At 38.2% G+C, this 24,606-nt stretch overlaps 1 protein-coding gene across 2 annotated transcripts in view; it reads left to right on the plus strand.

Annotated features, from left to right (window-relative positions):
• CXADR (CXADR Ig-like cell adhesion molecule) overlaps positions 1–24,606 on the plus strand; it is a 36,019-nt gene that overhangs the window by 6,052 nt on the left and 5,361 nt on the right. Inside the window, exons 2-7 of one of the 2 annotated variants that reach the window (XM_030454232.1) lie at positions 13,337–13,506; positions 14,194–14,398; positions 14,764–14,919; positions 16,659–16,781; positions 17,118–17,256; positions 17,589–22,137. In XM_030454232.1, the coding sequence (XP_030310092.1) occupies positions 13,337–13,506; positions 14,194–14,398; positions 14,764–14,919; positions 16,659–16,781; positions 17,118–17,256; positions 17,589–17,856 (1,061 nt within the window). In that variant the 3' untranslated portion in view covers positions 17,857–22,137. Of the gene's footprint in view, positions 1–13,336; positions 13,507–14,193; positions 14,399–14,763; positions 14,920–16,658; positions 16,782–17,117; positions 17,257–17,588; positions 22,138–24,606 lie in introns of those variants that run through there. The other variant, XM_030454240.1, reaches the window with a different exon arrangement.

Genomic DNA, 24,606 nt, shown 5'->3' on the forward strand with positions numbered 1-24,606 from the left:
AGCATCTGAGGTATTTGGTGGTCACAAGTTTTACATTCCTCTTGCTGCTACATATAAAAAGGTATATTTTTCATGCCCTATAGCTAAAACCTGCCCTTAGTATGTTGAAAGATTATTAATCAGCAAAAATATTTGGTGTCTATAGAAGGTAGGGTGAAAATTTCATAAATTTGCAACTGTTTTAACTTGTGCAGAGTAAGAGTGTATAAGGAACTGAAATTTGATTCTTATTCACTGATTCTGCATTTTCAGTTCTTCCATTTAGATGTGTGTGACGAGCTATAATAATCTCCCCACTAGCATAAGCTACAGGGAATGCTTAATATCTGTTGTTTCAAGGCATGTAAAAATAATGTGTGTCTGTTTATATTTTAAAGTCTTCCTGAATGTTTAAATGACAACTTTGTGGCTTTTTGGGATGGATGTTCTGATTCTTTGAGCTTACTCCTTTCTAGCAGTTTCTTACATAGGGGGTAAGGGTGAACAGGAAGGGAAGCAAAAGCAGGCAGATAGCAGCTTCTTTCTGTCATTGTGATGCTTCACCTTTTTATATGAAAAAAACCCCCCAACAGCAACAATAAAAACAAGCCAAACCAAAAAAACTCAACCCTGTACTACTGACTGAAATAATTTTCAGTCTTCTTGCAGATTTTCCATGAGCTAGGAAAAAGCATTGCTTGTTCAGTAGCTCGGAAGAGCCAAAAGCCCTTTACTCAAGTGAAAATAATATGGCTGCTCAGTTAAGTGTTTGATTGCACTTAACTCCCCGATGCATTGACTGACAGATGTGCCTAACGTGTTCACACTGCTAAAAAGCTGCTTTATTCAGTTTCCTTTTAAATGCCATCAAATTGGCAGGAAAAATAAATCGACTCATGTGACTTGATTGCTTAGTGACTGTATAAGCCTTCAATATCAGTTTGTAATGGGAGGGTAGGTGACTTGTGGGGCTGGAAGCAAAACAACCCATGCAATTGGTGTAGAGGAGAGGCAGGCTTTTGTGTGAATAAACTGCATCGGGATTTGGGTTACGATTTTTTAATTTTATTATTTTTTGGCTGGGGAAAAAAAATCTGTGTAATGTTAGGCTCTCATTACATTTTACATTACTGTTTCTAGATGGTTTCTTAATGGATCTGAAGTGCAGTCTGAAGGCACAGCTTCACATTACACCTATCTGCATTACAGGTGTGATGTGGTTACATCTTGAGTAACTTCATGTGTCTGTCGAGCTTGTTGCAGCTTCGAGTGTAGGTGCTGCATTTCTGCTGCCCAAGTCCCTTCCAGCGGTACAAAAGAACCTTCTTCTGGGGTCTGTTGTTTTCCTGCTGGATGAGTTTCCCGGTTGGAAGCAGGTGGTGGCAGCCCAGCACCACTGGCTCCCAGCGCTAGCAGCAGCCAGGCTGGTGTGGGTGTCCACTGGAATTGTCCTCTGTGGGTGGGATTCCCCCCAAGTGCCACCAGGTTCGTACAGCTGTTCTGTCTCTGGCTTTGTGCTCCTGCCACTTACCTTGTGCTTGCAGGGGGAGGAACTCTTTTTCGGAGATCCCTGCCTGGAGAGAAAAAGCAAAACTTCCCGGGCAGTGTGAGTTTTTAGTGCAGCATCCTTTTGTTCTGTGTTGCTGCCTTTTTGTGTCAAGTGTTTTACTGGCCGTAAGGGAGGTGACAGGATCAAACCCGAGGGTGAGGGGGCAGCACCTCATCAAATACATCATTCCGGTTGTCATTCCTTTAGTACTGGAGGCTGAATTAGGTCATGCTGGATCATTGAAATGTGACCAAGAATTAAAACTTGCAGTGATACTCTGTAGGTGTTGGGCTAAGCACCACTCCTGTTGTTAAAATTTTTCAACCAAACCAAATCATTGTTACAAATCCCCTCCCCCTTTACGTTGCACCTAAACGGATCCTTTCCTTCTGTAATGAGAGGGGGTACAAATGCTCCCCTTCTCAACTTGATAAGCACGCCTCTGAGTAAGGTCATCAACTGCTCCAGTTGCTAGGATACTCGGCTGGTGACTTCGGGTTTAGCAACAAAAAAGCTTCAAGAATGTGCTGAACAAGTAAGGAGCACAAGGACAGTTGTAAAAGGAAAAGGATGTTGGATAGAATCTGAAGGCAAGCAGGATACCAAGCAAGAAGTGAAAGCTACAAAGGGTAAAATAGTAAAATACCAGTAAAGCTGTAGCCTGTGATTTTTTGGTTTTTTTAGTTGCATAATTTTTCTAGCTTAACTCAGTGAATTGCTGTTGGGAATGAAAGTAAGCGCATGCTATATATTTGCACAGTTGGTGTTATTTTTAGTTCAGCTTATATGAATCTTAAATTTTTTTATGGTATTGAGAGGATTAGTAACTTCTGGATTAATTGTGCAGTATGCTTTAAACTGGTCTGTGAGTTTGCAACACTGTGAATTAGAGCTATTTAATTATTTAATGCTATCTGTGGCCGTAAAGAGCATTTTTTTCCTGTCTTTGAAGAACTATGCTTGGCCTGTTCCCTATTGGTTTAGGGTTTGGGTTTGTTTTTTTTCTTCTCCCATGCGTGATTTGATAGGGGATTTGTGGAATCTGGTGAACTTTGGTAAATATTTAGTAACTTAACTGTTATTGTTGAATTAATGTCCAGTTTTTCAGGCTAGACTAATGCAGGAATGCTTCAGCCTTGGCTTATGTTCAAAGCAGATAGCCCTAAGGTGGTGTTTGTGGTATTCCAAGGCGGAATGGGTCTTTTTGAGCTGTTCTACAACAATTGTGAGCTTAGAGTGAAAAAATTTCAATTTTTGGAACTGATCTTATTTCAGTGATTGCTGAAAACCATGTTTCTTCTGTGAGTCTGGGGATCAGACAGTAGAAAAGAATAGACGACTTAGTTGAAGTCCTCTTTAATAGTGGAAGCATATGAAAAAAGTCAAAAATAGGCAGGAAGAGAAAGTAAATCCATGTTTTGAAGAAGTAATGTCACACTGGTTGCTTTCAGAGTAAATACTGCTGGGAGGCTGTGCCCAGTAAATGCTCCTCAGAAAAGTGGTGTGTGTGTCCCTCCCCCACCTGCTCAGAAGAGATGAAGTTTAGAAAGGCAAACCCACTGTTCTGAGACCCAGAAGCAGCGGAGTTGACAATCCAAGTGTTAGAACTTCACCAGGCTTATCTTGAGATGGAGCTTTTTCCAAAATAACTTAGAGATTTACAATTAAGGGATTATTTTGTGGAAGATGTACTCTGTATAAATACAAGTTAAAATTGTAGTCAGAGAGGCACACAATTTGTAACACAGCTAGCACTGAGCAAGGACATCCTGGAATAACTAGGCCTTGAAGAAAGCAAGTAATCAAGATGTTTGAGGCTGTTTCATATAAATCATCCGTTTGGCAAAGAAGACTCAAGGTTTATATGGATAATCAGACCTTGGGAATGCAGGAGGTGATAAAGGAGAAATAAAGAAGATAGACTGCCAAGCCAGTTTTAGACAGCTGGAGTTAGAGAACTTGTAATATTGTGTCCTTTAGGTGAACTTAAGCTCATTACCATGTTGATATAATGATAAAAATCCTAGCCCCAGGTCAAAAAGACCACTGCCCAGATGAAGATCCTTCCGCTGAATGTAAGTGATAGTAGAAATAGTAATGTAGCTATACTGTAATTATATATCAATTGCTACACAATCACTGGAAACAGGGTGGATTTGAAAGCTTACTAATTTTCCAGCTTTATATACAGATGTCATAGAAAATCTAGTTTGGTGTGCTGGATTTGTGGAAAGCCACTGAGCTCCCAGCTTTGCACAGACACCAAAGAAGTAAAAGTGTCTCTGCCCTAAATGTTGTCTTTTTTTCTGTGTTTTGGAGTTAAAATGGTATTACTCCTGTTTCATCATTCTTTGCTTTGTAGCATATGGCAGAACTTTCAGTAACCAGAAGAACCAGACTTAAAATCTTTCAGCTGCACCACCTGTGGGAAAAGTGTCCTGAAAACAATCAGACCAGAGCTCTAGAAGTTTGCTATTAGTTCGCTAATAGTTCTGCTATTGGTAAGACAGCTGAGATGAAAAGTGAAAGAGAGGGATTTAAAATCTTGCTTCAATATACTAAGACTAAGGGTCCATATAAACTCAAGCTCTTTTCTCCAGAAACTGGTTCATGGATCTAGCTTCCTGAACTATGGACTAGAGAAGATGTTTTTTTGAGCGTGGGCTGTGAGCCAGATCTCTTCTAGGAGAGTGCTTATTCCTGGGTTATCCTTATGTCTTCTGGCTCTATAAACTATCTTTAATAGATAGTAGAACCACTTCACTAAGATCTGTGACTTACTAGCTTAGAGAGCACTATCCTGGGAAGTATGAAATGAAGGTATGAATTTCTTATCTGAATGTTAAATCTGTCTGGACATTAAACAGTGTTCTGCCTAGTGGGCTGTAGAGAGGCCAAGGGTTTACCCTCTCTCTGACCTTTCTGGATTGGGCCTTTTTGAAGTTTAAGTAGAGGGATACGTAGTATGTTAATGCCAACAGTTTTGAAAATTACAGATTTAGAATTGCTTAATTCTTTTGCTAAGATGGTATGGGTGTTGGTTTTCTTACTTTTTGTGAACTGTGCTTCTTAGCATTGTATAATAACCACAGTTAGTGTCAAGCATGGGAAAAATGTAGTCTGTGGGGCATATTAAACATTAACTGGTTAACAGTTGACACTAACAGGACAGTACTCTCCTTGTTAGAAAAAGCTTTGTGATTTGCCTTTATCAGCAGTGGATTAGTGTAAAAATCTGAATTTTCTGCAGAGTTCTACAATTACTACGTAATAAGACCAAGCCTGCTCTTTGAATGCATATCCACTATAGGTGCAGTAATGATGATCCATTTTTTTCTTCTGTTGTTTTATTCACCGATGTGTGATTATTTAGCTTTTGGTAGTTCATAGTCTGTTGCTAGCTCGCTCCTTTTCCTCATCTCCTGTTCATTCTTACCTCAGGTGATTTTACTGTGAAAGTTCTAAGGTTCTTCAGGACCCAGGTGCCTGACTAAATTTACAGGACATATATTGAGCTAATACATATTTCGTATTCTGTCCTAAAGCACTTGATTTGTGTACTTTGATTGTAAAAGACAATTTTAGGGTTTCATTTTCACATCAGAAGTCTCAAAATCTATTGAATTTGCATTTTAAAAAAGAAAATATAACTGATTTTTTAAATCTTTCTATTAAGCTTCTGCATTTCTTTATTACCATTGTTCCATTATTGTTTACCAAGCTAAAGAATAGTAATTTCTCTTTGTTGTTCTATGTCATGTGTCAGCTGGCTGAAATACTATAATTGGGTCTTTTCCCTCAACTTTCTCTCCCCAGAAGCTGCTCAGCCTGAATTTCCGAAGCCTGATAAAATGTTCTACAGAAACTGAACTGGGGTTAATCTTAGTCTGCCTTAAACTGTGTCTGACTTCATGGGAACCAGAAACTCACTGTTTCCAGGATGTTTTGCAGTACGTTTGCCAGAAGTTGTAGGGTTTATGCCCTACATAGGGCATAATGTTTAGATACCAAGGCTTCATAGTGTTTTGGGCCCAAGTTAATGAAAGCTGTAATGGTAATGGGGTCTTGCTCTTGCTGTTGGAGGACAGATGCTGGGAACTGTGATAACTCAAATTAGCAGTGAGGTTTTGTTTGCCTTTTTTTGGGGTGTGGTGGTGGAGGGGAGTAAGGGGGTAGGGGTCTCACTGGTAAAGCTAAAACGCCCTTTGTGATGCAGTCAGTTATGATAAACTGGCAAAACAGGATAAGGAATCTCTGCAGCTTGTTGTTATCTTGGCTGTGCTGATTTGACTTGGCTCCTGGATGCTGTAAATATCACTGAAATGACTAATGTCAAATACTATTTATCCTTTATTTCTTAAAGGCAGCTTTTAATCCGCTTAGTTCATTAGCAGTACCCTGCCTTGCATAGGCTTGTTTTGGCATCACTTCATGGTCCTGAAGTTTTGTGTGATAAGGAAGCAGGAGAGGATTGCGAGATGGTGGCTTCTTGTGGGGATTTCAGGCTGTGAAGGACACTTAGGTTGGTTATAGTTTGTGCCAGTAAACACTAGGACCTCTCCCTCAGCTAGGCTCTCTCCTCACAGTACCTACCTCACTGTACTCCCTGTTTGTCAAGGGTGTAAATTTGACTCCTTCACTTCTCCAGAGCCTTATTTCAAAAATGTGGTTTTGAGATAAGACGTTGTAGAACTTCTGTTTGAGTGGAGGTGGTAAGGAGGAGAGTTTGGGAGCTTTCCTTTATAATAACATCAGGGCTGCTGAAAAAAGTTGGAGTTTACCTGCATGAGGCATATTCAGAAGTAACATGACGATGGTGGGGAGGTGGTTCTCAAGTCTGTCAAGTGAAAAGATTTGATCACAGCTACATCTCTAACCTGTATTTGAAAGAGACATCTCGTAAGTGAATTTTATAACTTGTGTCTCTCCACGCATAACATGCAGTTATTTACTACATAAGGCCTCATTCTGTGATGAAAGACATTTATATATTTGCAACCATTCCTTGTATACAAGCAAACAAGATGGGTTTTAGAGAGCCTGCTAGTAAAATTGAAATACTCAGCAAATGCAGATTACAGATGGATCATGTATGGCTTTTTAAGTACAGCAATATCTCTGAATTCAGCTCTTACCCATGTAGAATCTGTCTTTCCTTCTTTGCAGTTGTGCTTCTTAGTGATTGCCACTTCAGACATCAGTTTGAACCTGGTGTCAGTCAGATGCACTTTGTGGTGCATCTTCAGCTGCCGTGCCTTCTCCTGTTTGAGCTGAGTTCCTCCTCTGTTATTTGTTCATGGAGCGACTGTGTCTCTTGGGATACAGAACACTTCTGTAACATAGTGCTGTCTGATGCCAAGAATATTCAAGGCAGCTTTATATTTACAGTTAAATTTGTGTAAGCCACTGATGAAGACTTTCAATGTATCCTGAATTTTAAGCTTTTTCTTTTAAATAAGAAAGCACAAAATGCATACATAATTAATTAATAAAAATTTACTGTTATTTGTTGGTATGCATCACACCTCTGTCTCTGTACTGGAGGAGAGAAAGCATTGCTCCATTTTAGTTTGTTGTCAGTCTTCTGTGTTGAAGATTCTTTTATACTAGAAAACAGTTTCCATCAAATTGTATCAAGCATCTAATTTCTCCTGTGTTATTCTTAAAAATGTTAATATCACAGTTTGCTAAGCTATGTTCTGCTTGAGTAGTATTTGAAGGTATGGCCGGATATTCTGAAGCAACTACAGTGTCTCTAAAGATGGTATAGTAGTATGCATTGCTTCAGAAATAATGTGAAAAACTTGTTAAGTCATGTAGATACAGTTTGCAGTGCTCTTTAGGGTCAGTTTCCCAGAGAAGGACTGCTTAATACCACATTAAGCAACATAAATATGAATGCTCAGAATCCAGAATATGTACTGACCTCTTACTTTCTCAAGTAAACTTTTATAAGAGATAAAACTTAAACAAGGAATGGCACTTGTCTCTTCTCACACATTCACAAAGGTTCATTCTTCTGTTCGCCTCAGCTTAATGTGATGTGTGTTCTACTTACCAAATATTTGGAGAACTATATACATGCACGTGGACCAATTGCACTTCTATATTGATCGTTTTCAGTTACTTAATCTGTTGCATGCTTCTGTCTTGGCAGTAATTTGTTTCCTGCATTTACATATTATGTATTTTAATGCTTAACATATTTGAATAAGCAGGATAACTGACTTAAGGAACTCCCATCTTTAAGTTATGTTAAAACAAGTCTGAAAAAGGTCTGAAATTTTATCCATAAGCAAAACAAATACAGATCTTCACTAAGCTTTATAAAATGTCTGTGTCACATATAAGCATTTAGATGCCACAATTGATCTGATGGTGTTCTGAGGAGCATACTAGGGGAGTGAAAAGAAATTAAATCTGCCCGATTTGAGTGGAAGCTGAAGGGAGGTAAGGCTTGGGAAAACTTGGATAAAATTTCATCTTAGCATTATATGCAGCAGCTTCATGTAGATCTTTAGTGCAGTTCCCAAATTGTGTCAAATGTGACCAACCTTCTGCTCCAAACAGAGTCAATGCTGAGCATTTTGATCTTGACTGTGTCACCTTCTAGTAAATCACCCGTTCTATTTTCTTTTTGAGTCTTTACTGCTCATGTACTAGTAGAAGCTTTCCATGTTGCACTTAAGTCCCTTGCTTCTTTCACCTTTTGTTGGGTTTTGACTTGGCTAGCAGAAATGCTGCATGCCTCGGCAATATTTCTGTGTTCCCTCTTGGTAGACTCCTCTCTCCTCCCCTTCCTTAGGCTGAGCTGCCGATTGATCTGTTTATTTTCCCCAAGTGTTGGGTTGTACATTTTGTGTGAATAGAAACTGTAGTCCTTAAATAGCTGCCAAGTTTCTTGAGCTCTTTTGTTTTTCAGAACTGAGTCATACAGAATTCAACTTACTGAACAGGTCAGCCTGCCCCTCTGAAGTGTATGGTCTGTACTGAATGTACCTTCCTCATTTCTCAAGATTTTGAGCTCTGCTATTCCATGGTCATTACAGTCAAGGCTGTCAGTGATCTTATCCCCAGCACGTTTTTTCTTAAAATTTCAACAAACAAAAAAAAGGATCAAATGCATTGACCCAATTAGCAGGCTTTTTACCCCTGAAATCTTCCAGAAGCCTCCTGGGTTGTTTGTGTCCTGCTGTGTTGCCCTTCCAGTACATACCAGAGAAGTTCAAGTGTCTTACAGGAACTAGGCTCTGTGATTTTAGAGACTTTCTGTAACTGCTTAAAAAAGACTTCATCTGCTTTCTTACCCTAATCAGGTGGCTTCTAACAAATTTGGACTGTGATGTTGCCCATATGGATCTCTCTTTTATTCCTGACCCACAAGCTCTCAACCAGAGTTGCCTCTCATAAAATAGCGTTTTTTTGTGGTTTAGCTTGCTCCTTCAGGTAGAGGAGTTCACCTGGTGTTCTTTCCTTTCTGGCTTGCTTTAAAGAGCCTATGTGCATCCATTCCAAAGCTCCAGTTATGAGACTATGGCAGTTAACTTTGGTGTCATGGGACTGTGTAAAGGTAATTGAGATGGTTCCCTTTTCAACGTGTTCTGTGCATGCCAAGGCCTCTCTTCATCCCACCAACCTGACCTGTGTACTTAACATGTCTGAATATCTGTTACCTCCTGTAACTGCAAGCTTCAAACACCATTCCCTGATAGACCTCTCGTTTAAAGTGCTTGTTGCCAGATTTGCTGAGGATGTTCCTAACCCACTTTGTCAAGAGGATCCCATTTCTAACTTGACAGCCCTCATTTCTCAAGGGTACTTGAAGCCATAAAAATTAAAACACTGCCTGTAATGCCAGTCCTGCAGCAAGTTGCTAACTTGAAGGATGTGTCTCCACAAGCCTTTTCCTCTTCACATGAAAGAGCAAGGAGAACAAATGTCCCCTGGGGTCCCATGTCCTTTTCCTTTGCCCCAGAGTTTTCTAGTAGCTCTAGATTTATTCCAGGTCTTTTTTGTTAGTGGCATGAGTGAGTAGGTAATAGTGACAGTTAAAAAAAAATACCACAAACAAACAAGACAATAGTAGTGATTAATAATAATAGATAATAGTTAATATTCCAAGGGCCAGAGAAGCCAACATGCTAAATCTGGCAAAGCCTCCTTCACTTGCATCTCTTGTAGCAGATGCATGTGCCTCCTCTGCAAAAGGGAATCTCCAACTAGTATTGTTTGCCAGTCCCTTGTATTGCTAGTGTCAAACCAAGCTTGCTCAGACTCTTACCTTAACTGAGATGCTTGCAGTTTCTGCCTGGTGTTCTAATGGTGACAAAAAAAAAAAAAAAAAAAAAAAAAAAAAGTGGAAAAGAGCTCCATATGCTTGTGTTATTAATGTAGGAAGGACAACATGGAGTATTAGTATGATAAAAATTAGGTACTGGGAAATGTGCAGTAAGAAAGGAATGGAGGTTTCTGAAAAGCCTTTTGAGGCTCAGAAGCCTTTAGAAGGCTCAGACCAGTGTTTGGATATCTCTCATACCAGCTGATGTGTGCTGCCAGCTGCATGTGTAGGAATGGTTGTTGAGAGCTATCCCTGGGTTCATGAGCTTCATTTTCCATTTACATGTTGTATTGGATGACTTTAAGGGTCTTTTCCAACCGAAATGATTCTATGTTTAAGTGCAATCAATGAACATGAAAATAATACTTCAAGAGTTTCAATTTTGTAACACTTTTCTTTAATGTGGGATAAATGTCCGGCAGGTCACTTTAGGCTGCTGAGTTCTGCTTTTATTTGGCTTGTGGTCATTACATGGTTTCACATCCTTTGGATCAGAGCAATGAGTGCTTTAGCAGATGCTCAGATGGAACTGTTTGCTCTGTGGGGCTTTTAAAGCACTTTAAGCAAGCTGCCATGTGATAGACATAAATGCTGGAGCCTGATTTCCTAGGAGGGTGTTTCTGAAATGTAGTACTTCCAGCTTTTAACACAATTTTTCTTCCCCATTCCCAGTGCAACTTGTTTCCTTTCTCAGTGTTCTACCCTCTGGAGTAGAAACAGTTTTTGTAATGGCCACTTGGAAATTACACTCTTGGAGGTGTCTGGCAGCGAGGAGGCAAGAGATAGCGGAAGAGTCTTTATGCCTCTTTGCTGCATCAGAAGAAATTAATTAACTTCAGGGACTTACAGCTGTACTGGACTGTTATCTCTGCTTTTGTATTTGACTGAAATTGTCAAAGAGATGAAAAAGTTGTTGTGGTTTAGGCCCGGCCGGTACCAACCAGGCCTCTGCCCACTCACCCCCACTGTGGGGCAGGGAGGAGAAAATCCACCCAAAGGACAGGGAGGTTTTCACTCCCTAATTATGGTAACGGGCAAAACCAGACAGACTCCACTTGGGAAGAAAAAAAATCGGTTTAATTTACCAGGAGAAAGAGAAAACATGACGAGATCTTAGTATCTTCCCTCCACCCCTCTTGGGCCCGGATCCCTTCCCTGCTGCCTCCCCCTCAGGGCACAGGGCACGGGGGGTTCAGGGTCAGTTCCCCACACGGAGTTTCTGCCGCTCCTTCCTCCTCAGGGGGAGGACTCCTCACGTTCTTTCTTCCCCTGCTCCAACGCGGGGTCCCTCTCCCGGGAGAGTCCTTCAGGAACCCCTGGGACACGAGTCCCTCCCACAGGTGCAGTCCCTCAGGCACAGACTGCTCCCACCTGGGCTGCACACAGAGTCACGGCTGCTGCGAGAGCAGTCACCTCCTCTGAAACGGGGTCCTACATGGCTGCAGATCCACATCTGACCCTCTCTGAGATCCTGCACGGGCTGCAGCACCATGTCTGCCCACCTCTGACACTTCAGGGCCTACAAATCCACATCTGTCCCATTGTACTTCGTGGAGTGCTGCACTGTGCTCCTCCATGGAGCGGGGGCACAGCTGCCATCTCACCGAGGGCTGCGGGGAAATCTCTGCTCAGGTGCCTTCTCCCCCTCCTTCCTCACTGACCTTGGTGTTTTTGCTCTGGCAATGCTCTTGGCCTCCTCCTCTCCTCTGCTCTGCTCTGCAGGTCTTTTCTTTTGCAGTTTCATTTTCCCTTTCTGAATATGTTACTCACAGAGGCCCATCCAGCTTCCCATATCTGCTGGGAAGGGCCAGGAAGGGAACTGGGGGGGCTTCCAGCAGCTTCTCACAGGAGCCACCCCTGTGGCCCCCCCTGCTTAAACAGTATTAATTGAGATCAGTATAATTTAGGAAATATTAATTCAGCCCACTAGCAGAGCATTAGTTGCTCAAATATTTTTATGTAAAAAAAAAAAAAAAGTCCTGTTAGAATTATGTTTGAAAAGATGTACATAGAATAGTAAGAAACACTGCTCCTAAATTTCTTGTATACATCAAATTAATGTTTCTTGTTTTTCTTTTTCTGGAATGAAGGTATTGCCATGCAAAGTGATACCATGAGTGGTAGGAAGTGAAATTGCCCTTCCTGATTTGTAACTGTGTAATTAACAATTGTGAAGGTCTTTTTTCTTAGACACTTTTTTGTCCGGAGTTCGTTCAGTATCTCAGGTGCTTTCTCTTTTTGAATGTTGTTGTTTTTTGTTTGGTGATTTTGTTGTTGTTTTGATTTTGGTTTTTTTTTAAATACCTGTTGAACAATCCTTTTGTTTTGGCTTGGAAGAAAGAATCCACAGACTTGATACACTGCAAAATTTTAGTAAGGTAGAATGATAACTTGCAGTCTCATCTACTGCAGAAAAGTGCTACACCTGCTCTACTCTATGGTGAAGTACAATTTAGATTGTAAACTCACTGTTGATAGTAATTTCTAGTTTTATTTCATCTGAGGCTATGATTCTACAGATGCACCTGATCTGTCTTCTCAGTGGCCACTGTGCTTGTGGCCCTGACTCTGTTGTGGCTGTGGTGAAATCTGTGTGACTGGGTAGCAAAGACCGGCAGCTGCCCAGACATCAAATGGCTGAAATTCTGAGCTTGGTACCCAGCAAGGTGGACAAAACAGAGAATGTACAAATGCCAAACCTCTTTCCATAATGAGGAAACGGAGCTTTCTACTTCCTGATTACGATTGACTTGCCTCTTGATGAGGGAAGCCTATGTTTGTTGTAAAAAAGGGAGAATTTTGTTTCAGGCTTTTTGAGTAATTTTCTTTGTGTCACTGTACAGCTTCAGGACTGAACTGAGCAAAATTTCTTGCTTGGAAATACTGCTGTGCTTAAAGGGTATAGATAAGGATTGCACAGCATGGTTTTTTAGGAGCAAGACAAGAAAAAAAGAGTGAAGAAATCTAAAAAGTCACTGAAATTTTTGGAAAGGATTAATTTGTCCACTTCCTATAGATAGAACAGCCCTTGTACCTCCAGGCAGAGTAATTTCATTTGATCTAACTCAGGTCTTCACTATAGACAGACTATATGTCTGTTCTGGCAGATTTCATTACTGTTTTAATGCTCTCATTTTACCAGTCAGGTAGTAGTTGTAAGGTGCCTTTCTAGTAATTTGAAAAAACTGATGCTGAAAATTTTGATTTATTTAGCTTTGTATGTGACTTGGATTCTATGAAAAACTACATGGCTTGAAAGATCTAAGTGCCTATTGGACGCGATTCCGAATGAACAGTGTTCATTTGTTGTCTTCACTGACATGCTGCATAGAATCTCCTAAGTGGTGACAAGTCTAACTAATGACATGATTTCTACACAAAAAAAGTCTATGATGGATTTGAATGCATGCCAACATATAGTAGAACACTTACATGCAAAATGTTTTTAAAACAAAAATATATTTTTATAGGTCTAACAGGAAGCCTAGTCATAACTCCAGTTGAGCCATCAATGTTTGAAAAAGCACAAGGAGAGAAAGTTACATTGCCATGTACTTTTGTACTCTCAGAAGAAGATGAAGGCCCACTGGATATTGAATGGGTGTTGATACCAGCAGATAATCAAAAGAAGGAACAAATAGTAAGTAGAGACGTTTTTATTTATTCAGTTGTTTGAGTAGGTCAATGAATGAACTTTGAAAGTGACTTTTTAAACTACCACCTTTTTTTTTGTTGGGATGCTTGTGATCCAAAATTACTTTGAAGCACTAGTCATATGACATATAGAGGAGTCTGTGGAATAGCAAATTCAGTGTGAAATGTGAAGAAATTTCTCCTTATAAACTCATTTCTATAGGAGGAACTCTAAAATTAAAAATGCTTCAGTTACAGATAAAAAAGCCCATTTGTACCTTTATGCTTTTGTACCTGCGTAATGTTCCTGATTTAAAACTAATTTATAAGAATTTGATTTTAAATATATGAATTGTTTTTATTAGTTATTAACTCTTTCCCTTCTTTGAAAACCTTATCAAAAACATTGTTCCTTTCAGTAGGGTGTTTTGGCAGAATGAAGATTACGGCATTTTTAAACAGTTTTCCTTCTGCTGTAAGACAATGCTGACATGCTGCTGCTTGGATAGATGTTTGGTCAGAGTGTTCATTAGAGAACTGTGTGTGGTATTTGAAGACTGAGATATTTGGCTGTGTCTTACTTCTGGGATTTTTAAATTGGTACAAATAAACTGTCAAGAATCTGAAGATACAAAATGTATCTTTGAATGTTTAAATGTCAACTGGATGTATATGTATTTTTTTTTTAATATAGATAATTATGTATGCTGTAGACAGGATTTATAATCATTATTATGCTGCTATGACTGGGAGGATGCAGTTTACTAATCCTGATCCCAAATCTGGTGATGGATCATTGGATATCCTGAATTTAAAGTCAGCAGACACGGGCACTTACCAGTGCAAAGTGAAGAAAGCTCCTGGAGTTCAAAGCCAAAAATTGCAGTTGACTGTACATGGTAAGAACATTTTTCTCAATTTTTCAGTGACACTTTTAATGTGTTTATTCCATCCTGTGTTTGATAAATGAAAGTAAAACATCTCTGAGGAAAAGTTACACTGAATCAATAATGCATCCATTATTAAGTCTTTGCAGGGGGGTGAATGTCATTCTGTTCTGCAGGATGAAGGGAATAATACTCAGAATAATGAGTATTAAAAAAAATTCTATGTTTGTCTATGTAGTTCATAGAATATCTTCTGATGCATAGAAATTCTTTGCTGCATAAGCTTTTTCTTCAGTCAAATGAACTGACTAACTAGAACACAACTAGTAAGCATTTTTATTGTGACTATTATTAATTCCATAATACTTTGTTTTTAGTAAAGCCTGCAAGAACTAAATGTTCCATTGAAGGACCGCAGGAGATTGGAAAAGATGTTATGTTGAAGTGTGCATCACAAGAAGGATCCCCACTTTTGTCTTATGACTGGAGAAGAGTATCTGGCACACAAGAACTTCCTGCCACCTCTGTGCTGAGTACTGTCAAACTTTATTATTTTGAAAACTTAAAGATTGCATTCATAATTTTGTCAAGCAGATCAAGCCTAATTTTAATATAGACCAGACAGAATAAGTATAATTTCTGCTCTCCTACTGGATAATGAACCTGACCTTAAAGCAAATAATTTTTTTTTTAATTTGTTTCTTTGGTTTTGTTACTTTGTTTTAGCTTTTTAATTCCTAGTGGGAAATATTTTAAGCTATAAATTGAGATTCTGAATGTTAAACTGTAGGTTTATGCTCATATGTGCATGAGTGTTGTTGAGTCCTCTTGTTTAGTGATATTGGCTGCTTTTGTGCTTAGATGACAGCAGGAAAAAGTCAGAACAGAGTCTAGAGGGTAAGAGGTGCCTTCATAGAATTGTAGATACAAAGGTTAAATTTTATTAGAGGTTGAGCTGAGGTTGTCACTTTATGATCTTTCTTTAAAGAAGAGTACTTCCTTAAGAAGAGTACAAGTTTTTGGAAGATAAGCTGTCCAGAGTAAAGAAGAAGAGGAGGCTTACACTTTTTTTTTTTAACAAGAATTTTGACTGAAGGATCCCAAATTATTATAGTTGTGATATTGGATTTTTATTGTGAGAACTTAATTGTAGAAGGCTGATTTGGCTTTGTCTTTGTGCAAGTTACTCCTGAATATTTTTTTTGCACAGTACCAATTGTTTTTTATCTTGTATGTAGTTACAAAAACCTTAAAGTTTGGTGTGTTTTCCTTGCAGGTATAGCAGTTCAAGAATCTGCTTACAAGTAGGCATATTTAAAGTCGGGTTGTTCAGGGCATGCCAGACAAAACGTTTGATATGTCTAGAAGTTGCCAGAGTGAATGTGTGGTGGAGACAGCATGAGAGCTTCTGTTGCTCTTCCTCATAGGGTCTCCTTCCTCCCTTATGCCTCAAGAAATTCAGATGTGGTTTCAGTTCAGTTGATTTATAACAAACAAAACCTGAATTCTTTGAACTTCTTCAGTCTTCTTCAGGCTTTTGTCATCTGTTAGAATCTGTGATGTCTTAGAACACAGATCTCTCAAAATGAGCTATGTATAAAGAGCCTTGTACTGTTGTTCGTTTTGATCTTGCCTTAGTGTGGTTTGGTATCTCTTTGTTTTGACAGTGCACAGCTGGTCGCTAACAATATTATCTTTACCACTCAAGAACTCAATTTTTTATTGTTTTTCCTATTCTTTCTTCACATTTCAAATTTGTGTCAAGATAACAAAATCGCTGGACAGTATTAGTACGAGACAAGAATGACTGAGCAAGTCAGCCGTTGGAGTGCAGTGTCTAGGTTAGATCCACCTCATGCTGAACATGGGGTTCTGCAGGCATCTGAGCTGGTTGTGTAGAGTCAATTTAGACAGAGACAAATGAAGGAGGTGCTTCTGGGATCTAGTTAAACGTTTTGTATTTTAGAATTTTATGTTAGAATGAGAGAATTTGCCACTTTAAGCATCTGTTCCTTTCTGTGGATGAAACTATTAGTCTGTAGGCTTAATACTGAAGTCATGCTGGGGAATAAATTTCTAGCATAATAAAAAGACTTCTACAAATAATAGCGTATCACAGAATTACAGACTTTTGGTTTCATTTGGATATTGTTAATACGGCATTTTTTAGTTAAGATATAATCTATATGATGAGTTGTTAATTCTGTAGTGTTTAATATGGAATTGAACTTTGGAAATTAGTAAGCTTTAACCTTCTTTTGTTTTTTTGTAGATAAAAATACAGGGGAACTTCTCTTGAAAAATGCCTCTCAAGACTACTCTGGTACATACAGTTGTCTTGCCTCAAACAGAGTTGGCACGGATGAATGTTCTGTTCAGCTGAATGTCACCCCTCGTAAGTGTTTGCTGTGTAAAGGTCATAATTTTGTGTATTAAAACTGAATGGTCTTGCTTCTTTAAGCTCCTAAAAGGTTAAAAAAAACAACCATCTTGTGTAATTTGATGGTTGCCACTTCAAGTCTTTACTTGCCACAATGTTGCTTTTCATGCAGAAAGCTGTAACTCAGATTATTGATTTAAATGCATGTGATTGAAGAGTACCAGCTGTGATCCAGTGATACACTCTTAACCTGGATCATGTGGAGACATACTGGTTTTGATGTTGAGAGAAAAGAAGCTGGTTATATAAAGTTGATGCTTAACAAACAGTATTGTTATTTATCTATTCTAGCTACAAATACAGCTGGTATAATTGCTGGAGCTATTGTAGGAACTGTGGTGGGTCTGGTTGTACTGGCTCTTCTCGTCTTCTGTTGCTGTAAGAAACACAGAGATAAGAAATACGAGAAAGAAGTACATCATGATATCAGGTAATGACATATCTAATTTCTGAGCAGTATTACTTGAAGATTAACTGTAAATGTGTATTTCTGCAACAGGTGAGACTTCTGTCTTAATCTAGAAAGTTTAGTAACATCCTAATAGCTTGTCAGAGAACTTTTTGAATGTGGTGTAGGCAGTCACGTCCAACTTCAGTGAAGATTTTAAGAGCTGTGAATGCTTTAATGATTTTTTAACTTAAAATTGTATTTGAGCCTCTCCTGGCTACTGCATCAGCAAAGAAAGAAATCTGAAAATCTGTTTCATAAGCTCTCACACAGTAATAGTGATAGTGTTTTGCAACTGTTTTTGTTTATTTCAGAGAAGATGTTCCACCTCCAAAAAGTCGCAGTTCAACAGCCCGCAGCTACATAGGCAGCAATCGTTCTTCTCTGGGTTCAATGTCTCCCTCAAACATGGAAGGATACACCAAAACTCCATATAGCCAAGTCCCAAGTGAAGACTTTGAACGTACTCCTGCTCAAAACCCAACCTTTGCACCTTCAAAGGTAGCTGCACCTAATTTAAGTAGAATGGGAGCTGTTCCTGTGATGATTCCAGCACAAAGCAAAGATGGGTCCATAGTATAAAATACTATTAATTTAAAGGCTGTTATAAATGTTCATTGTAAGTATTAGAGAAAACTACTGCATTCCATCCCTCATTTAAACAATGGCATGCGATTTTCCTTGAAGAAAATGAACAAGTTAGTTTGAAAAGCCACCAATGCTCATTTTAAATTTTAAACTTACTAGTACATGACAGTTGAACTATTTGCTAAAAGCATTGAAGTTCCTAAAAAAAAATCAGACACTGAAGGTATTTGGACCTCTGGTAGGTTGCTGAAGAGACACTGTCAGCTAATGTGCAGTTCTGAATATGTAACAGCAAGACACAAGTGAGAAGTTACAAAAGTATTTCACATGTAGACTATGAAGTTTTTCAGAGTTCCTGAAACTTTATCCTCAATTTTGGTGTAACAGAAATAATTTAACTTGGTCAATGCCTGTTGAAGTTACAGGGGGCTGAAATACTGAGGATGACTTAGAATTCTGTTCAAATTCTGAGTACTTTATGCTGGTCTCTAACCTGGTGATGTTGGGAGCACTTCCTGAGCTCCTATTTTAGAGCTACTAGTTATTTCGTTGGTTCACTTGATTTGATCTATTCTGAATTTTAAATTTCCGTGAGCGGAAATGGACAAGAGACCTTGCAAGGTTTTTGAAACATGAATTTTCTGTAGTAACTTGTTTTAGTCATGTCAGCTGACTCAATACTTAGGTTATGTGATGCAATTGGTCCTATTTCCAGGCTGGTTGGAGCTTTGGGCAACCTGATTTAGTGGCAGGTGTCCCTGCCCATGGCAGGGGGGGGGGTTGGAATGAGGTGATCTTTAAGGTCCCTTCAAACCCTGAAAATTCTATCAACCCTTCTGTAATTCTATCAGGCTGTTGTTAGTGGTATCTGAGCTTTAAAATCAATAGATGACTGCTACTGTCACAGTTACAATGAATATGTATATACAAGTCTTAAGTTAATAGTATCTTGCATTTTCCAAAGTATATTTAGATTTTAATTGTTCCTCTTTTTTCCAAACTGATTACCGGAAAGCTACATGGGATTTTGTTGAAAGCTATTAAGTAACTGGTATTTGATATCTGTCATCTTGCTCTAACATCACTTTGGAAACATCTTTTCTCATAATACATATCAGCAGTAGTTAGTCTTTAATTATGTTGCTAATACCCTTCTGTATGAATTTGCAAGGACTTGAGAGTTTACTTCTCCTATCCTTTTTCAACAACCCTAAATATTCTTATTGCCAGACATCTAGGATTGTAAGAGCAAGAGTTTCATGCACCCAGAATCTGATAGGAAGTAGTTAGCAGAAATATTAATATACATCTCATGTTTCAAGATTAAATCCCTTTCTTTTCAGTTTTGCAAACTTAAAGCATTGGAGAAGGAACAGAAAATCCCTTATCTTACTTTCACATACTTAGGGACTTTTGGTAGCTTCTGATAAATGATCTCGTATACCTGTGGAAGCTCGATTTAAAGCTTATCACAGTTTGAATCGTTCTGGCTTTTTTTTTTTTTTTTCCCTTCCTACTTTCTATTTTATTCCTCATCTTGTACTGCGGGGCAGAAGGCAGAGTCCCTTCATTTTTTTTTTTTTTAGCTGTTTAGATGTTAAACTGCAAGATATTTGGGAAAACTATAAAGGCGTATTAGTGTGTGGCACTGATGTTGATGAAGGAAATTATCTGAATAGCCTGTTGAAAGATGTTAGGATTATATGTATCTAGCAACAATACGAGAGAAAACATTTCCCCAAACTTCTAGGTTTAGTGTCTGCTTTTTTGTAGCTGCTTATAGATCTGTGATAAATTCTTTGGCTTACTACTAAATGTTTTTCCTACCTGTAGTTAGGTGCACAATTTTTGACTAGCACTACTAATGTAAGAACATACCCTTCATACTGAATTTAGAAACTTAAATGGCTACTAAGTATTCTAGACTTAGTTTTACACATTTGGGACTTTTTTAGATTGTAAACTGATACTGCTAGAGATCAGGTTTTTAATCTTCATGTGTGCCTTTTCAATAAACTTTGCCTGATTGTAACTTCGGTTTTTATGAAATTTCTGGTGCCTAAAATTGCTATTTGAACAGGTGCTTAGATGATGGTACAGTTCTTAAAACATGACACTGTGATCTGTTCTTGATTCTTATGTACTATTTATACCTCTTGCTGTCTACTTTTGGATGTAACTTCAGTGTCTCTCTGTATTGTTCTGTGTTTCAAAATGTCAGTTACTCCTTTACTTGCTAGTTATGATCTAAGCATTTATATTCCTGAAAACTATTCAGTTGTTGTACCAATGAGATGGAGGACTGATTTTTACTTGTGTGGTAATAATAGGTTTAGTAACTGTGCCAAACACACGCTTATGAAGAACAATAGATGAGGAGACATCTTGCATCCAATTATTGTGATAGAAGAGACTTCCAAGATTTTAATCATACACTGATTGTTTACCTTGAAACTAAGGCCTTCCTTAATTAAAAGGGTATATAGGTATTATAAATACAAGTTGAGTACAAAACTAAACTGAATCACAGACTGAGAGATAGCTATAAATCTAAGCAACCAGGCAACAAACCTATTGAATTTGGTTGTTAGACATCTGTGGACATATGTAAGATTAGATGTGAGTTTTAAATTTATTTTTTTTCCTTTTTAAAATTTTTTTAATTGTGTTTTTTCGGTTTGGCCTGAGACCTTGTGCTTTCAGTCAGGTAAGCCCTAGGATACTCAAGAACAGAAACTTATCTCACCAAAGTGCACAGAGACGAGTTTACACAGGCTTAATGCTCTGTCAGCTTTTACAAAATAATAAATGGACAGAACAGAAGGACAGCATGGTGTGCCCTCAGAGCCTAGCTGTTAGGCTTAGCAGCCTTGACAGTGTCTGTCTATTTATGTAATTGTATGAAAAATACAAGAAATAGAATTTGACATAGTCCTTACCAAAATAAAGTACCTCTGACTTGGGATAAACTTTGCCTCAAGTTGGTATTGTCATGCTGTTTTGAATGGATAGAACACTACTATGAAAACTGAATACTGCTATTATAAATTATTTTATTAGTAAATAGATTGTTCACTTACACTGGATTATGATTCTCAGAACCAGCTACTATAGTCTGGCAATGATTTTTAGCTGTAGGAGATGAACTGGTTAAACACATGAGGTGTCCGATCTTAGAGATAACTCTGATAACAGAATTCTTCTAGTAAGTGATGGCAGCTGATACACCAGTTAGAAGGTGGCATTTTTAATGTCTCATTTTATTGAAAAGAAAAAGAGGGACTGGGGGGGGTGTGTGTGGTACCATTGTGTAAATACTCTTAAGTGAACTCAAGAAACCTATAGTTAATGTCATGACTGTAAACTTGACTGTTGAGGACTACTATGTATAGAAGAAAAACCTTAATTTTAGCATGGTGTGAATAAAGTGTTAGACTTGTAATACTGTAGAGGTTATGTAACACTTGTCCATACATTAATATCCTTTTCATAAACTTTCTGAAATGGATACTTAAAGATACTTGTGTGAAACTTCCTTATCTCAAGTGAATACTTCTTCCTAAACTGTGTAGTGCACATAAATGCCTTGTTAGAGGGGTAAAACATGACTTTTGAAAGAAATGTACAATGCATACATCTTTATCAGCTCTGATAGTTGCATTCATGTTAGATGTATGCTTCCTGCTTAATAGTACAAGTAAGACATAATTGCAAGTTTTTCTGTAATGCTGAATATTGTATATTACTGGTGTTCATGATAAGCTTTTGGTTTTGTTCTTATCAGTGTATATTCTGCATCACTTTAGATCTCTTTTCCAGTCTAACAGCATAATACTATGTGTCACATAAACCTTGTTTTATACACTTAATAGGTGCTTTATGGGACCCTTTGGTTATTGGTCCTGTAGCATTGAGGCACAGTTCAATTTAAATTAGAGCAATAATACTTCCTGGAATCCAAAATGTTATGATGTTACATTACAATTCTCATGCACAAAGCATGGACTTGAATATTGATACAAATTTCAGTATGAGGTTTTATATTCACACTTTTGGGGAAATGGTATTTTAAAATGCAAGTATTGTGAGTGAATTTGTAAAAACTAAATCGAGAAATTTTAAAATGCTGTAGTTCCATGACAGACTTGTGTACTTTTTGAAATAAAACTGTTGGAGAAAACAGTAGTCTGTCTTTATTTTAAAGCAGCACTTGTGTATGGCTTCAGCTTTCTCTTTATGTAACTGGAAGTGAACTAATAAATAAGGCTGTGTGTACCACACTGGCATTAATAATTTCGTTTCTTGTTTCCCCCCCATTAATTTCTAATAGTCAAAGGGAAGTAAAACTTGAGATATTTTGAAACAAACACATATTTGAGGTTTCAGATAGTAGATACACAAATGTAGTGATCAATTTAAAAAATATGTTGGAGTGATCTCAAATGTTACTCTGAAACATAAGGCTGGGAAGGACCTCAGAGTGAATTTTATCCCTCTTTATTTTTGGTAGAACTAAAAAATTCATGAAACTGATTAATTCTTTTTAAAATTCAAACAAGCAGGTTTACAGCACTCAACGCTTGTTGATGGAATGTTTGATTTATATTGTCAATTAAGGTACATCTTTTTAATTTAAATGAATTTGACTAGGAATACTCTTTGCAAACTGATTACCGTCCTTGTAATTTCACTTCGATTAGTGCAATTTCTCTGGCATCATCTTGGGCACAAAGTTTTAGTGAACAGTCTGGGATGGGCTCTGTTTGCATTAGTGGCATGTATGATGTTTATATCTTTGGAGGCCTAATTAGCTTACATTTGTTCTTAATGTATGCATATCTTCATATGTTAATGTGCACCTGTGGTATGCCAGATGTTTCAGTCACTACTTTGTGTGCATCTAAAAAACCCGTTCAGTACATGTGTTCACAAGCATATGAAGCTAAATGTACTGTTGGAAAGAGCTTTAGGTTGGTTTTTTTTTCTATTTAAAGTTAAGGTTTGTGCTTAACTACAGAAATAAACCTAATGAAAACAAAGGTTCAGATTGTCTCGATTTATAGAGCTCTAAAAAGCCTTCCTACACCCTTTTACCATTAATGTCAAGACCTTCTGTCCATTACTAAGTTGGCAGCTTTGTCACAGTCAGCACAGCCTTAGCTACCCCAGGTCTTTTATCTGGAGATGAGATGACTGTGAATCAGAGAAGCTGGGTACCTCCAGCTTGTCTGTGGAAATTCCAAGCAGTTAGCACTTTCCCCAGGGTGTCCTGAAAGAACAGAAGGCACTTGTTTGTCATAGGGTAGTTCTACAAAACCTTTCTGGTCCTTATATATGTATTAGAACATGCCTTGGATAAAGTTTCTTGACATGTCTTCCTTACTGGGGTTTTTGTGTTTTGTCTTGTGTTTTTTTTGGTTTTTTTTCTCTGTGCAACTTTGTGTATTTTTAGCTTATTATTTCAGATATACTTAGATGGAGAAGCTTGGGTTCTTCCAAGCCCTAAGATAGTGCTGCTAGGCAATGAATTGTTAGACTGTTTTAGAAAATAGTTAATGCCAGTCACTTAGCCTTGTTTTCTTGTGTGTAAAATCCATAAAACAAAGGAGCCTCTAAAGAAAATAGCTAATCAAGGAGGGAAAGCAAGAGTAGAGTGAAAGAATCTATGAATGTTTTCTACCTTTCAAAGTCACAGCTTATTCTAAAATTACCTTGTGGGATGACTGTGGGTGGTTGCCAAACATGAAGACTTCCATCTTAAAATAATGTCTGCATTTGAGTTACAGTGATTGTGTTGCTTTTTGAACATGCTTTAGGCTATTTGCAGAATGGTACAGTGTCAGCTATGAGGAGGATAATGTGAGCCTTTAATTTTATAAAATAACCAGTCTGGCAGAAAACAAGCCCAGAGGATTACATTTTCCCTGCTTGTGACTTCCATACAAAGTCAGATTTCTGAAATCAGACGTCTTCTAAAGATCCTTTGATTTTTCATATCATAAGAATTTTGTCAATGTTAGTGCCACCCTCGTAAGTTGGAATTTTGAAGTCTTCAGCACTCAACTGTTGGGAACTGACCAAGTCACTTTGTATTTGCAAGTGCATACAACTTCACTCACAATTTAGTGCCAGAAGCTTCTAGATGAGTCCTCATTTTTAGTGGATCACACTCACTGAATTTTTTTTTCTTTTTCTTTTTTTGAAAGCATTGACCAGCAAAAGGACAATTCTACCATATTATTCAGGAGACATTAAGAAAGTTATGCAACTCCCATACAGGAATCTTGCGTGGTGCCAGGGTTGCTGGATGATGTCAGGGAGGGGAGTAGCTCTGTAAAGAAGTTGAGCGTGCTGGTTACACAACCTGATTATGTAATGATTTTTAAACATGGCAATATTAGAAGAGACATTAACATCTGAAAGCACATCATTTTACCTTCAGTAATCTAATTTTTCTTCGGGGAAAAACCTCTGGAGACTGTATGTCCACTGGGAAGCTCAGAGGGCTGTGTGATGCAATGAGAGTTGTCCCACTTCTCAGGGCTGAATGCTGTGGTTCTGTGATCTGTAGGCAGGCAGGACAAAAGTTGAGTGCTGTACCTGAAGGGTAGTGAACTCTTTTCCCATAGCCCTTTGCCAAGTTGCAAAATGAGGCAAGGAATACAGCGAGTCTGATCAGTTTGTGGAGAATTGCGTAGCAGGGATATGTATTTTGGAAACAAACTCACTGTCCAACTTCTCGAA

Source organism: Calypte anna, chromosome 1, assembly GCF_003957555.1.
Source record: "Calypte anna isolate BGI_N300 chromosome 1, bCalAnn1_v1.p, whole genome shotgun sequence".
Classification (NCBI taxonomy): domain Eukaryota; kingdom Metazoa; phylum Chordata; class Aves; order Apodiformes; family Trochilidae; genus Calypte; species Calypte anna.